Below are 16070 nucleotides of genomic sequence, written 5' to 3'. Positions count from 1 at the left end.
TTTGATTTCAAATTTAAGGTTTTCATTGGTATGAGTTTCTTATTGATATAGAAGTAAGATTAATATTGTTACTTTCATAGGCATTGTGCCTATATAACACATTTAGGAATATAAGGCTTAGACCCATTCCTTATTTAACTTTTTAAACTGATTTGAGATGGTTAGCCTGTGAGTTAAGGGCCTATAGCAAATTCATGGCTCTGAGTTTATTGTTAGGGTGTTTTCTACATTTTATTTAGAAATAGCTGAGAGGAGTTAACAGACAACAGTCCAGATTGCCTTACATGGATAGTTGGTTTTCAAAATGTCAGAAGTCCACAGAATTGATGTTACAAACATTTCTGTATTAAGGTTCATTTTGATTAGAGACCTATCTGCTCCTGACAGCTTCCTGTCTTGGATACTAAGAAGAAATTGAGCGTCTTTGGAGTTACTCCAGTTGTGGGGAGACAGCACTAGGCAAGAGTTGCCTCTTTTCATCTACAGACAAATTACTGCCCTGAAAAGGACACATTTTCAGAATAGTCGACTGATTATATCTGCCAAGACAGAGTAATCAGCCTTTTTTTTTTTTTTTTTTTGGTTTTTCGAGACAGTAATCAGCCCTTAATAATTCTGCATCACTAGGTCTGTCAGATGATCCTGGGCCAGAAGGATGAAAATTGGGTTCTCCAATGTTTTATGGTATAGGGACTATCCAGGTGTTCAGCAGTCTCTATAAATTGGCTAAGTTTTAGAAGCTATGCTTTGTGTTTCCCATAATTTCAGTTAATTCAGTCATTCTGAATTTCTGACGGGGTTGAAGACTTATAGTCTCATAGCCAATCCCAGCTATTTACTTTGAGAGAAAAGACTTGAGAGGATGGTTTTCAGCTGACATTCATTCTAAAGCCAAGAAAAAAGCCAGGTTCAGAACTAATTCTTTTAGTTAGGAGAGGTGACAGAGGTTCTGGTTAGTCAACAAAATGTTGGACTGGGTATTACATCTATCTTGTACCTTACTAATACAAATTGGTATAGCTATGCTCTAGTTGTATTTTGAGAGAAAAGTTTTATCTTAACAGGAAGGGTTATATGTAGGAGGAGCTAATGTGGGAGGAGTAAGGAGAAGAAGAGGAGGAGTAAGGAGAGGAGGAAGAGGAGCTAGGAGACAGAGAGGAGAGAGAGGGGAGGGGGAACATGAAGACTGTCTCTGCCAGTCAAAGATAGTTGGTATATCTAGGTTGGGTATTGGGTTACACTTCTGATTGTATGATTATCTTGTTATTGAGCATAACCAAACTTATAAAGCCTTTGATTAACATTTATAAATAAATAAATAAATATAAATAAATAAATAAATAAATACATAGAAGAAAAAAGAAAAAAATGAAAACGTGAGTTTATTAAAAATGTAAGAATCCAAAGTAAAAGAATTAATAGCAAATAGCAGAAAAAAAAGTGTTAGCAGGCTAAAGGTCTGAGGGAAGGATCCATCCTCGGTGCCTAGATGGCCATTAGCTTCCAGTGTCTGTATATAACCTCTATGTCTATGTCTTTGTTCAGAATCCCTCTGCAAGCCAGGACACCAGTCACACTACATCAGGGCTTGTCTCCAAACATAATCCTGAGGTACTCAAAGTTAGAGGTCAACAGAGAGACTGTTAAGTTTCAGGGACACAATTCATTCCATAATAGAGACTGCTTCTCAGAGAAGCCAAGGATCTAGAAGATTATACATTACAGGGGTGCTAGAGTAAGAGGCACAGAATATAAAATTGAGTAAGAGAGTATAATTATTCTGGAAGTATTCTCTTGTGAAGTGGGATCTAATCCTAATGCAAATATGCCACTAGGATTGCTTCTGTAAGCATGAGAAAGTGATGATTTGTGAATAGGGCTAGAGGCATGTGCCAGGGATGCTATAGAAGTAGAAGAAAGTATTTAAAGGCTCAAAGAATTGAGTATGCTAGGGCTAGTCTATGCAAGCAGAAGATTAACAAGACAGCCACATTCTGTGTGGGGGTCCCTTTACCAAAATAGCAAGGCCACATTGAGAGTGGTACCAGAGTCACTGATAAGCTCAGTGGTGGTTCTTCTTAATAGACCAGCTAGATGCTTAGAGATGCTGCTATGGGGCTGAGTTTACTAATTATAATGATTAGGTCACGGGGTCATACTCCTGAAGGGAATATTCTGACTGCTCAGACTTGCCAACTGTTTCTAAGCTATGAGGTGACAAGTGTCACCTAGCACTTGTTCCCACCATGATAGGCTCCTTCAACCCAGGCTCCAAAATGAGGTTAATTGAGCATGGAGATGTTTGGTTTTCACAATACACTTGAAGAATATTAATAGATCTTTCTCATTTCTTATTTTATGGTACATGACCATTATAGGGTTATCCCACAGTCTATTTAATCAGTCCCCTACTGAGAGGCTGCTCATTTGCTGTTCTGCTATTTTTGCTATTTCTTAGAGTCCTACAGTGAATAACCTTGTGCCTAACCTTTTATTCTCACTTCTTTTCACATTTACCTTTTCTTTCTGCAACTAATTCCATGGTGACAGAATCATGAGATCAAAAGGAAAGCAAATGTAATTTGGCTAGAATTTGCCAAGTTTCTCTCCATAGAAATTTTTATCATTTTTATGTGTATGTGCACGTGCACACACAAACACGCACACACCAGCCCTTCCCCCACAGTTATGTCAGCAAAGCAAGTTGCCCAATTCCAGACACCTGCTTATTTGATAGGTGATAAGTAGGTACCAAAATAGCTATAATTGTTAATTTATCAGAAACAAGACTGAGAAGCCACTGAGCAAAGGAGTACAGATAGCTGGATGAGGAACCAAGGCCATTTCTGGGTAAATTGGGAGCCCAGGAGGATACAACTCAAAATTCAGAAACAAACTAAAAGTAGTTAAAACAAGCTGTAAGACTTTTGGGTCTAAATGTAGGATTTTCGGCTCTCGGTTTGAATTTAAGATTAAAAGAATCCCACTGTCCCAGGACACATCCCAGGAGGGGCACATTCCTTGGTCAGAGGACACTTGCTGGATTAACATTCAGAGGAGGAAGGGAGAAGCTGATTAACATTCCTCAGACCACAGGGGAGGGAACCCACCTGCAGGTGAGGAGAGCCCAGAGTGCAGATACATTCCAGGAATCAGGAAGCTGAGCCCTTAACGTAATAAACCTGGACAAATGGAGGACATTCTGTCATAATCTTAGTCACCTAGGTACCAAACCCGGAAAGGTCAGACTTTATGGTTTGCCCTCGTGAACTGTACTGTACCCATAAATACTGTACCCAGCTCTTGTTCGGCTCTCTTGCCTGCATGCGAGAGAGTCCTAGTGCACTAGCTTCATTAAACCAAACCTCATGTGATTGCAGTGAGTCCTGTCCGTGTGTGTTTCTGTGGGAGCACATCCCCTGGGTTGGATCTTAGAGTCCAACAAAACTGAACATTCATCACTGCCATGCTTCTGTGGCAGAAAGAGGTTCTACACACTTGAGAGTCTTCTATGCTTAGGTGTGAAATCTGGATTATTGCTGGTTATCTTAGTTAGGTTTTCCATCTCTGTGAAGAGATACCATAACGAAGGCAACTCTTATAAAGGACAGTATTTAATTGGGGATGGCTTACAAGTTCTGAGGTTGAGTCCTGTGCCCTCCCGCAAGCCTTGAGCAGGCCTGAAAGACCTTGTTTACCACAATAGACCAAATAATAGGTCTTAGGTGGAGTTACCAATCTTGGCTGCATGTACAGCCTGCTACAGAAACTTAAAAGAATAGACTGCAAGCTCAGCTTGCCTGAGACACTTCCAGCAGTGGCAAAGGATGGGTTCCCCCATCCATCTCCGGCTGAAACAAGAAGGGGTTTGGAGAGGCTTTCCCTTTAAATTCCGAGCTGAACATTAAACTTTGAGCCTTGATCAGAGAACTTTGTCTTGGCTTCATCTTTTCTGGCCCTCCGTTCCTTTTTCATTTCCAGCCCCCCTTTCCGGAGAATCCAGTTGGTCCGTGGCTGCAGGCAGCTACAGAGTCTATTATCATCATGGCAGGAAGCATGGCAGCATCCAGGCAGACATGGTGCTGGAGGAGCTGAGAGTTCTACATCTTGATCTGAAGGCCAACAGGAGAAGACTGTCCTCCAGGCTGCTAGGAGGAGGGTCTCCTCATCCCCATAGTGACACACTTCCTCCAACAAGGCCACATCACTGGGCCAAGCATATTCAAACCACCACACCAGTAAAATAAGTGCACTACCTAATAATTCAACTGAAGGAAATTTTCTTGGTCAATCTGATGCTAGCAAGCAAGAGACCATCACTCAAGGGATCTGTGTACACCTAATAGATTCTTGTTTGAGATTTTGCTTTGACGGCCATTAGATCTTCATTGTGGAGTTCTATCTGGAGTTCTCAGAGACCCATGGCAGGAAGGATTTAGGTGTTTAGCTAATTAAAGACAAAATAATATGATACCTTGGCTTTCTGCTTTCCTAGAGAACCTGGGAACAGCCTGCCCTGTTCACATCTAGCATTTCAATAGGCAGCATAAGAGAGGCTGACAGCTACCAGGGCAATAATATATACTTGTCTCTTGTCTTAGAAATAAGCTAAGTTTTTTTTTTAAATCAGACAAAAGTCTAACTTCCCTTAAATCACAACATTTAAAAATTCACCCACAGTGACGAATTTAAGAATTCTGGATCTTTTGAAAGAATAGCCAAGACCAGTTCTGAAACTCTGGGCAGAAGATACAGAGCCTGATCATGTAATGTGTGTTGCTTTAAACACACCTGGAGATGCACATGATTCCTGTACTGCCCTCATGAACAGATGAGCACTTGTGTATATAGCATATAAAGTCCTGTGGTGCTTAAGACTGTCCATGTGCTTGATGTCAGGGCCTCCTAGGCAGTTTGGACAGTAATGATAGTGAAGTCATAATCAGTGTGCTCCAGTGGACTGCTCCTCTGTTTGCTAACCCTCTGATTTGGCCTCTCTGATAAAATGAAAATCAGATGAGAGCTGGAGGCTAACATACCAGTTCCTAGTTGAACTCAGTAAAACACCCAGTGCCTTTATTTGCAAGAAGAGGTCAAAAACACTTCTTTTCTAAAGGTCCTGCATTTGCAGTGGTTTCAGCAGTTGCTGGACAATGTCTAGGTTTTGAACAGGGTCCTCTTTTTTCCCCTTCCACCTGGTATCAGAGGTTTGGCAAAGGATAACCTAGTTTCTAGGCATGCTTCGGCTTCTATGTTAATGAATGAGGAGGAAGTAAGGACCTCTTCGACTATGGTACTGGACCTCTGCAACTTCTAGAATTGGAAGATTCTATCAGGAAGAATTATACTGTAGACATAAAGTTGGCAGCACAATCCTTTCTTACCCCTGAGTTACTGCCCAGGGGTCTGATGTGGTCATTATACCAAATCTCTGTCTGCTTATGCTTTGTAATATATATTCATTTTATTACTCCTATTCCTCTAGAGAATCATGACTAACGCAGATTGTGCTATTATTGGTATTTCCACCTCTTGATTTCTGGACCTATGAATCCTGACTATAGGACAAAGAATACCATACATTGGATGCTGACTCGGTGTATGGACAGTCTTCTAGAGAATACTGCCCCCTCTTCTCCCAGGCTACTGCAATCATATAGTCACTGTAATTGTGTTCTTAAAAGGCCATTCCATCACCCTATCAAGCCAGTTGCTTCAGGATGGTGGAGTACAAGGTAACAACAGTACACTGCTACACATCTTTGTAAAGTGAAGTCCTTGGTAAGAAGTAATTTAGGTGAAATACTATGATGATGGATAAAGCACTCTGCACAGCTATCGATGGGAGGTTTGGCAGAAGCACTGCATCCAGAATAGGTAAATTCATACCTAGTATAAATATCCATTCAAGTAACTTAGAGTTTTATGCTTATACTATGAACACTTTACCCACTGATCCATCCCCCCACTGTACAAGCCTTTAAAAAAATCAGTTATAGTCAAGGAGGTGTTTCTCTCTTCAAGAAATGCACCCATCTTTTCTTATTCTATTTGTACACTTTCATTATTTATATTCCAAATAATGACCCAGCCTTAGTATGTCAACTTGAGGCCTCTAATGTTTCATTACAACCTGTTGTGTAACAGTTTCGTCTAGGATTGAAACATCCAGTCCTGCAGAGAAGTTCCTTAAGCAAGAAAGTAAATAATTCAAAATAGCTTAAGGAAGTCCCTGAAACTGACTAAATTCACTAGGGCCCTCACTGCCAGAGGAAGGAAAAAAAGCTGAGAGTTCTGCTCAGACTGAAGAATAAAGAACTGCAAAGAAGACCCTTAGATGAGTCCAGCTGCCAAGATGACTTAAATAAGCTGACAAATAACTTAAATAAGTTGCAAAGAAGACTCTCAGAGGAGAAGAACTACAAAGAAGTGCTTCAGACAAGACCAGCTGCCTGGAAAGCAGAAACCAACACAGCTGCTGGAAAAGGTTTAGATCAACTGTGGCACCTAGGACAGGATACTCTTCAAGCCGTTGACCTGCCCAAAGGTTGTGCAGTGTGCTCTAGGTTCCCAAATTTGTGAGCTGTCACTCATGCACTACACACTGGTGTAGATCTTGGTGGCACAGCTGTCAGTTCTGCTCATGTGAGTAACCCCTTACCTATACTCCTGAAAGTAATACTAATAAAATTCATTGGTTCACCAAGTTGGACTTTGGGTGGTGCCCATGCTATGGTCTGTTGTGGGTTCCCTATATCACCTATAGGGTGATCAGATAATGTGTTTTACTTCTCCCCATGAAAAGTTCTGTTACACAACACAACCTCAGAAGTTCCAATAGAACTTTGCTGGGGATTGAAGCCAGGGCTGCACACATACAAGATGAGCACTTTAAAAAATAAGTTATATCCCTGACCTCTACAAATAACTTTTGGCTCAGAAAGATGTAAGGAGTGAAATATCAATGTATAGATAAGAAAAGTGAAGTTAGAATAAAGCATTTGCTTGAGATCATGAAGTTAGCACTAGGACAAAGATCTTCTGTTTCTCCATCATAGAGATCCATGGGTTGTTACAACAAAATAGCTATAACTATATACTTTATAAAGAAAAGAAGTTTGTTGATCTCATTCTGGTGACTGGAATGTCCAAACAACATAGCATCTCATGTTGGGAAACTACACCCCATTATCTTAATATATTATAATACATCATAATGGCAGAAAAGGAGATGGCTACATGCATAAGGTACCAATTACTGGGGACAAAGAACACTGAGGAATATCTTAAGTGCTGCCAATCATACTTTCCCCAATCACTGAGACCAGGTTTTGGTTCCCTGCTATATTTTCTTAATGTTAATCCTGTACATCACTTTCAGTTGTACTGATATTATAATTAAACAACCATGTAATTTGTGGTTTCGTTTTATAATGTCTATTTCCTCAAGAATGAAGATTTGACAAAACAAAAAGAGTCTTGTGAATCTTGTTTATGACTAAACCTTGGAATCAATGTACTTTATACATGACAAACAGGACACCATTTTTAACTGAATCTAAAAGTTAAGCTCACTGGCTCCTACAGTATTGTTTACTGCCCTGGTATCACACATTATAAAAACCAATTCTAAGAATATTTTCAACTAGAAATTCAGGATCCCCTAAGATGAAGACTTAATGGGATTGCAGGAGTTCTATAATTGGAAATGCCAGGTTTTCCACGTGCTTACTTTCATGTATACTTCAATAGGTCTTGACATAAGTATGAAAAGCTGATTCACAATGAACTCTTCCCCTTTAAGAAAAAGTGGAGTAGCTGAAGCACAGCCCAGATTACAGTGGGTAGTAGGTTAAAAATTAATCAATGGGTTGATAAGAATAGGAAACACTACTTTTACCCTAGCTATAGGCTTAAGAACCTATCTTTAGTTACTGTCATCCTTTAATGTTTTTATAACTCCCTTGGTATTGAAATGCGTAGCTATAAAGAATTAAAGTCATAACTCGTATTTTGGGAGAATCTGAGTCACTTTGAAGATGGTTTTTAGACAATCCACATAAAAGAAACCTGAGAGGTGCACATATGTCATTACAATGGATCAGAGAAATGTACATCTAAACCATTTTATACCCATCAGATTGGCAAGAAATTAAAGTTGAAAGTACCACTAATATGGACCAACAAGAATCCTTGAATCTCTCTGGAGGAAGGCACAACATAATTGCAGCCAGAATATAGAACCACTGTACATGGCATCAAGTCGTGGCTCGAACCCTTACAAGCTATGCATCCTAAAAAGGTGTTCCACAGGTACCCTTGCCCTTTTGTAAGTTACATAATGCATTGGTACCAACTGGAATAGTACTATCTGAAATGCAATGCTTTGGTACCACCACTTGGAAAAATGGTAATAAATCCTTCTTCAATAAAAGAGATATTAGAACCGATAAACTAATACACAATGTTATATATTAAGTGTTTGATAATAAATGGAATATCCATAGCTGTTACTAGTACATATATTATTTACTTATATATCACAGGTACATGTGCAGAAAAAAACTTGACCAAAATGACAAAGTTTATCATAGAACTGGAGTTAGAAATAGGATTTAAAGATCAATCATCCCCCATTACAAGTTTATTAATAAGAGGCATATTTCCTATCAGAAACAACTGCATAGTCTGTAGATGTCAAGTAAAGATCAGCTAAAGAAATTTTGGTTAATGATAAGCCTACTATAGTTTTCAAAAAATCAGCAACAGACTTTTACTGATATGCTCAAAAATGTAACCCTAATCTCATACATATTTCATTTGGTTTCTTTCTAAATATATTGTAAAAATCAGATAGACTAATGATACCAGTCCTGGGAAACGCTCGGGGAAAGGCGCAGCTACTTCCGGAGCCACACCGGAACCACTTGCCCTAACTTGTGCAGTTCCATGGGAAGGATTTAGTGATAGGACCACTTCCTGTTTCTGGATCGGGGCGGGTGCAGGGAAAGGAAATAGCTGTGGGAGCCGCATCCTACCTGCGCTAGCGGCTCCAGAGGTGGAGGCAGAGAGGGCGGAGAAGGCAGCGAAGGGTGCCGCAGAGAAAAAAGTGTCAAAGCCAGTAAGTCAGAGCCTTAGAGCCTTAGAGCACGGGACCGAGAGCAGTGCCCCAGGTCTCGCTTTGCAGATCTATGATCTCAACTTGCAGAACTGCCCAGTGGGGTCAGGGCAGTGCTTTCTAGGTTGCCTGTCAGTCAGTGCCTCAAAGGGACTGTGGGGCTCTTTGGTCGGGCCTTTCAAGGCTCCAGACTGCGCTACTGCTGGCCGGCCGGGGTGTCCTGAAGCCAGGGGAAGCCTGTGCTTTCTGGGGACGCTAGGGCTCCGTCCGCATCCTGGACAGCTTCACTTGGAATTCTAAGGGAGCGAGCACTGTGTCTCCCATTTTACCTTTGGAAGCCAGCAAGATCCTGGTGGTGAACAATATTTCGGCGACTAAGACGAGAGCTTGGGAGAGTTGTAGTCTAAAACTACTTTCCCCGCCCTCGTTCAAGCTGCCCGGGCTGGTCGGAAGTGGAGTTGTTTTTAAAGGCAAACGCCTCTGGCCTGCTTGTCACTTCAGAATAAGTTACCAACCTTCAGATCCAGTGCTAAAACAATGCGTTTCCTATCCGAGTCATTAAACTAGTACTGCTGTGGGTATCAAGTGATTACTCTGCAAATATGCTTGATGGCGAAGTTAAAAAAACAAGAAAACTCCCAAGTGCATCTTGAACAGATATCACTGGCTAGCGATCATGACTACTTTGATCCTGACTACTTTCCCACTAACCTTCACACTTACATATAATCTGTCACCTTAGCATCTTTAGTTAATGATGGTCATCTTACAGGCATTACATTATGATTGTGCATCTACACAAAATTTATATTAGAATGTAAGATTCCTGATTACAGACGAAATGAGTGAAATGATTATACAAGTTGCTGGAGAAATCGAACAGTTTTTAGTAAGCTACTATTTTTCTCTTGTCGAAGGTACGGCTTTAGAATACGGGAAAGGATACTTTTCATGGTGCATGGAAGGAAAGCCAATGCGCAGGTAAGCCTTTTAAGAATAAGAAACATTGATTTCAGTGATTGAAATTTAGCATCTACTAACAGTGCATCGTTTAAAACTATTCACAAACCTTAACAAATCCTGCTTGGAATTAATCTTGTTTCAAGTAAATCGAAACTAGTAATATTAGAAATTAGGAACTTCTTTTATTTGGTTATGATGTTTGTATTGTTTTTTGATTTTTTGGGTTTGTTTTGAAATAAGAACTTATTACGTAGTTCTAGCTGTCTTGGAACATGCTGTGTAGACCAAGCTGTCCTTGAACTCACAGAGATCCACCTGCCTCTATCTCTCAAGTGCTGAATTAAAGGTGTATGCCACTATACTCCACAGCTGTATAATGGAGTGTAGGAGTTAGATTTCTACAACGTTTGGATTTTCTGGTTCTTAATATTTAAATCTGCCTTTTTGCTTAGTAATTTTTGTTACACATAATTTTTAAGTGTTCTATGATACATTGTGAGCTTGCTATAAATTTAATACCCTGTACAATATAGAGGATTCTGTTTCCAAGTAAAAGTATATTTGTGAGAGGCTGTACTGCATTCCTAGTTATGGTTTGATTATTTTTACTGGTGTTCAATAATATGTTTACTAAAATAGCTGCATTACAGTGAAGATTAAGGACTAAAATAGATGTAGAAAAATAGAAAAGTGTGTAGTTCCAGTCTGCCTCTAGAATTTACTAATGCCTTTTCTCAAAGAAATTGTACTAGAACCTTTATTGAAACAAGTCAATTTTATTTATTCATTGTTTAACCTTGCATTATGGCTATCAACCTCTGTTTTGTAATATGTTACTTAACATCAAAGATAAACACAGAGACCCTTGTAGAAAAGAGGCATTGCATCATAAGGACAGGACTTAGAACTAGGAGAAGAGCTGGACATGGCCATGCAAACCTGTCAATCCCAGCACCTTACAGGAAGACGCAGCAAGGTCTCAAGATCAAGTTCAAGTAAAGAGTGAGAATCTTTGTCCTTTTTCAGATTTGTCATTGATACATAAACTGGCTTTGAACGGTTCTACTTCCTCTTGTCCTGTTAACTTTGCTAGCATATGTGTCCATGATACAGCATTAGTAAGTGTTCATTAACGCTTTAAGATATCCACATGAGAAGACAGCATAGAGGTGGCACATTCTGTTATCCTACTTATGTCTTACTCTATAGTAAGAAAGTGTTATAGCACACTAGCAGAAGCTAACCCCACATATGTTAAGTGCTTCACCACTTGATTTTCTAGCCTGATTATAAAAACCGCTGATTTTCTCTCATCCTCAGTTGCCATAAGTGCCATATCTTATGTAATTGCTAAAATAAGAACTTAATATTTTTAATTAAATTTTATTTTTAAAACGTTTCATATAATATAGTTTGATCATATCGTTTCCCTCCCCCCAACTCCTCCCAGATCCTCCTTACTCCCTTCTACCCATGCAAGTTCATGTTCTTTTTCTCTCTTAAACACATTCGTGCGCATGCATGTGCACTCGCGCGTGTGCGCACACACATACTCACACAGCAGCAGCAGCAGCAACAACAACAACAACAACAACATGGAGTATGTTTTATGTTGGCTAGCCACTCCTGAGCATGGGGCCTACCCTGGACTGTGGTTGATGATATACTCAGCGAAACCCAAATTTTGTTCTCAGCACCTAGCAGTTGCAAATAGCTTCTTGGTTGGAGTGAGACTTTGTGCCCAATTCCCCTTCTCAGTACTGGGATTTTATAAAGGAAAGTCAGACTGTAGCAATGTCTTTAGTTTGTTAATAATTTCTATATAAAATATGCATGGAGCCGGGTGGTGGTGCACGCCTTTAATCCCAGCACTTGGAAGGCAGAGGCAGGCAGATTTCTGAGTTCGAGAGTTCGAGGCCAGCCTGGTCTACAGAGTGAGTCCAGGACAGCCAGGGCTACACAGAGAAACCCTGTCTCGAAAAACCAAACCAAAAAAAAAAAAAAAGGACATTAAATATGCATGGAATCACTCAATCCAAGGAGCTTGTTTTCTTTTTTTTATTACATAATACTGTCAGCTTTTTAAAATGATGTTGAGAATTCTAATGCATCCATTGTTGAGTTATAGTTTTTTATTATCATACTTGGCCAGAGGCCAGCCTGCCCACTACTCTTTGGTCCTACACTGACTTAATGTCGCCTACATTAAGCTATGGTCACATTCCCCTATCCATTCCTTCTGCTGCTACAACCCAGGAAGTAAACTCTCCAAGGCAATGCTGGGTCTATCCTCAGCTGCCGCTAAAGAAACTTTAAATGAAAGTAAGTCTTTATTGTGAGTTTTGGATGCATGCTCATTCTCTCTCACAGATTGTAAGTTCACCCATAGCACCTAATGCTCAACACCGTAACAGCATAGCACCTAATTACTACTGAATAATTGTCTGAATGAGCAAGATACTCCAGGATTTTCCCCTGCCTGGGGGGCAGGCTCTATGGACAAGAAAAGATTGAAAGCTATCATTAAAGGTATTCTTTTGTAGTTTTAATGTTTTTTTTAAAGAGAGATTTGATTGTTTATTCTTTTTTGAAATGATATTATTGTTATTATTATTATTATTATTATGTGCATTGGTGTTTTGTCTGCATTTGTGTCTGTGTGAGGGTGTTGTATTCCTTGGAACTGGAGTTTCAGGCAGTTGTGAGCTGCATGTGAGTGCTGAGAATTAAACCCAGGTCCTTCAGAAGAATAGCCAGTGTTCTTAGCTGTTGAGCCATCTCTCCAACCCCTTAACATTATTTTTAATTGTATATATTTATGCAGTAAGGTATGATAATTCAGTATATGTATGTAATGATCATTACATACTGTAATGATCAAATCAAAGTAATTACTCATCTTTTAATACAAGGGTTTTTTTTTAACCCGTTATGAAAAATACTATGAAAATTCCTAAAAACAAAACCTATCACTTGGCTAGCTATCCCATTAAAATACATATAATCTCCGAAGGAAATGACATCATCGTATCAGAGAGATTCCTGTCCTCCCAGTGTTTATTGCAGCACACAGACATGATATGTAATCACCTGAAGTATCTAATGAGTAGAGGAAGTAGAAGAGCACACACACAGACACCAATAGTTAGCCATTAAAAGAAAAAGAATATGCAGCAACCTAGATTAAAGTATGTTATCATTATGTTAAGTGAAATAAGCCAGATATAAAGAGACAAAGCTGGGTCCTACCCCTTGCTGGCTGTTCCACTTGGGACAGCAAGGCCTGCAGCTCACCTGGGCAGCACAGTAGAGTTGGCCCTAGTGGTAGTGGTGTGTGTGGTGGAGAATGGACACGGACTGACTCTGGTGCTGGTGAGCCAGTCCTGAGGTTATGACAAGGGGAAAGCTAGCCCCACCGCTCAGCTGCCATGAGGTATATGGCATGGGAGCAGGGATGATGCTCTCTGCCCCCTTCCCTCTCACCCCCTGCTGCGGTAGGAAGGCTGAACCTCGGTCATAAGAGCAGGAGAGCTCATCTTGCCCCTCACTGGCTACAGCACTTGAGGGAGCAGGCCCTACAAGTCATTGCCTAGGCAAAGGTGAGCCAGTCTTGAAGGTGTGAGATCAGGAGAGCTGTCCCAGCCCCTTACCTGCACCTTGGGAGAGTGGGCCCCGCCCCTTGACTGGGCAGTAGATCTGGGCCTGGTGTGGGCACTCAGGGGGAGCCAGCCCTGAGGGCACAAGAGCAGAAGAGCTGAACCTGCCCCTTGCCAGCTATAGCATTGGATGAACTAGCTAAGGCAATGCTAGAGAGCTTGCCCTGGTGGTTTAGGTGTAGGAGAGCTGGTGGCCTGGCCAACTCAGCTATCACCCAGACCCAGATCCAGGGCTTTGAGTTGGCCCACCTCAAAATCTACCTCATCTATAAACTGCTGGGGCAGGTGAAAGGGCTGGTCCTGCAGATCCAAAGCTGCAGGATCTTCCTGACACAGGGTAACAGCAGGATATCCGAGAGGAGTTCTGGTGAGGATCCAGTATTGATGGTATAGTACAAGTCAAAAGCCTCAAACTAGACTAATGACTCATTGCAGTGAACATTTACAAGTAAAGGTGGTAAAGATGTGTGGGACACACTACAGCTTCTATGAATCTTTGTTTTGTTTTGTTTTGTTTTGTTTTGTTTTGTTTGGGGTAGGAGTAGTTTACAAGAGCAAAGGCAAATACAAAGGGACAGGAGATGAGTAAAATTGGGGTACAGGATCACAAAGAATCAATAAAAAGTTTAAAAAACAGACAAAACTACATATTCTTAGGTGTAGAAACTAAACGAAACTGATTTCAGATAAATAGAGCATAGAATATTGACTAGGAAAAGTAAGAGGATGGGGGATATAAGGAGGTTGGACAATAGGCTGCCAAATACAGTCAGATAGGAAAATACGTTCTTCTGTTTTATAGCACAATAGGCTAACTAAAGTTTATATAATTATCATATATTTTATAAAAACCAGAAAAGAGAAATGCAAAGGTTTCCAACACAAAGAAATGATAAATATAAATATTTAAGTTGTTGTGATGCATGATTACAGTTTTATACAATCAACTGGTATTTTATTAGCAAAAGTTTTATTTATCTGTGTATATTTATGCATATATGATATTACATTTAAAATATTTAAAGCATATTCAAAGTTGGGCATAGCACTGCATGCTTGTAATCTCAGCATGTGAAAAGTGGTGGTAGAAGGATCTGAAAGTCATGGTCCATCCTGTGCTATAGAACAAGACTAGCCTGAGCTAGACAAGATCTTCTCTCAAAACAACAACAAAAGCAGTGAAAAATAAGTTTCCCAGGATGGATCCCGGGTCCCAGTGGTTTTTTCCAAAGGCATACACAGTTTTTTCTGCATTATTTTTAAGGCCTTGTAATTCATGTACAAGCATATGTACAGTATGTTCTCTAAAATATATATTATATAAAATAATTACATATAATACAATATAATATATATAATTATATACGTCTTAGGGCTGAGATATTGGCTCAGTTGGTGGAATTCTTACCTATCATGCTTGATAAGTAAGCCCTGTTTAATCCAAAACACTAAATAAACCAGTTTGGGTAGCCCATGATTATAAAGTGACTCAACTATATAGCAAATTTGAAGCCTATGCTATATGAGATGCTGCCTCAAAAAAACAAATAAACAACAACAAAAACCTGAGCCTCCTCCCTCTTTAGCTGCAGAGCAAACAGACAAAATGGTAGAAATCAAGACTCTAATCATGAAATAGTTGGCCTTTAATATTCTCTTTAGGAGCCGATGTACAGGACATACTGAACAGACTCTTAAGAGCCTGCTGTCTAGCACTGCTAGAGATGAAGTTGGATTGTGAATAGTTCTAAAATGAAGAATTTAGTTTTTAAAAAAGTCAGCATATCATGCTCCTTATTATAATTCTTTGCCACTTTACATATAAACTTTTGAGCCACTATGGTGACACACTTCCTGTAACCCCTACACTCAGGAGCTAAGGCAGGAAGATTCTGAGTTTGAAGCTAACCTGGGCTATATAGACCTTGTTTCTGTTTTCTTTTAGGTGACCAGTCCATATAAACCTCTCTTTTTTTACATAGTTCATACACACTCATATACACCATTTAAATACATTCTATAGTGAACATTCATATAAGTGTAATCTTTGCTCAAATGAGTAAACATAACATGTACTTCTTCCACTTTTACATGAGTTCCCAGGATCAAACTCAAGTTTCTGGACTTACACAAAAGAGCTTTTTCCAGTGAACCAGGTTGTGTGGTACATGCTGAACCATCTGTCTGCCCCAAGAACTCTAAAGAAGGGATTGGGGATAGGCAAGATGGTCAGAGGGTAGAAGTCCTTACTCTGTACAACCTGACATCTTGAATTTAATCCTCAGAACCCACTTAAAAAGTTAGATGCTGTGACACACATCTTTAACTCCAGA

At 39.9% G+C, this 16070-nt stretch overlaps 1 protein-coding gene across 1 annotated transcript in view; it reads left to right on the top strand.

Moving 5' to 3' along the window:
* Window positions 1-9018: 9018 nt before the first annotated feature.
* The window catches only part of Klhl20 (kelch like family member 20), a 44800-nt gene continuing 37748 nt past the window's right edge, over window positions 9019-16070 (top strand). The window contains exons 1-2 of the mRNA XM_028759965.1: window positions 9019-9121; window positions 10036-10099. Coding sequence (XP_028615798.1) covers window positions 10077-10099 — 23 coding nt within the window. The 5' untranslated portion in view covers window positions 9019-9121; window positions 10036-10076. The remainder of the gene's footprint in view (window positions 9122-10035; window positions 10100-16070) is intronic.

The sequence above is a fragment of the Grammomys surdaster genome, unplaced genomic scaffold, assembly GCF_004785775.1.
Source record: "Grammomys surdaster isolate TR1022 unplaced genomic scaffold, NIH_TR_1.0 130, whole genome shotgun sequence".
Classification (NCBI taxonomy): Eukaryota; Metazoa; Chordata; class Mammalia; order Rodentia; family Muridae; genus Grammomys; species Grammomys surdaster.
Note: the sequence above shows the minus strand (reverse complement) of the source record. Positions and strands in the feature narration are given on the sequence as shown.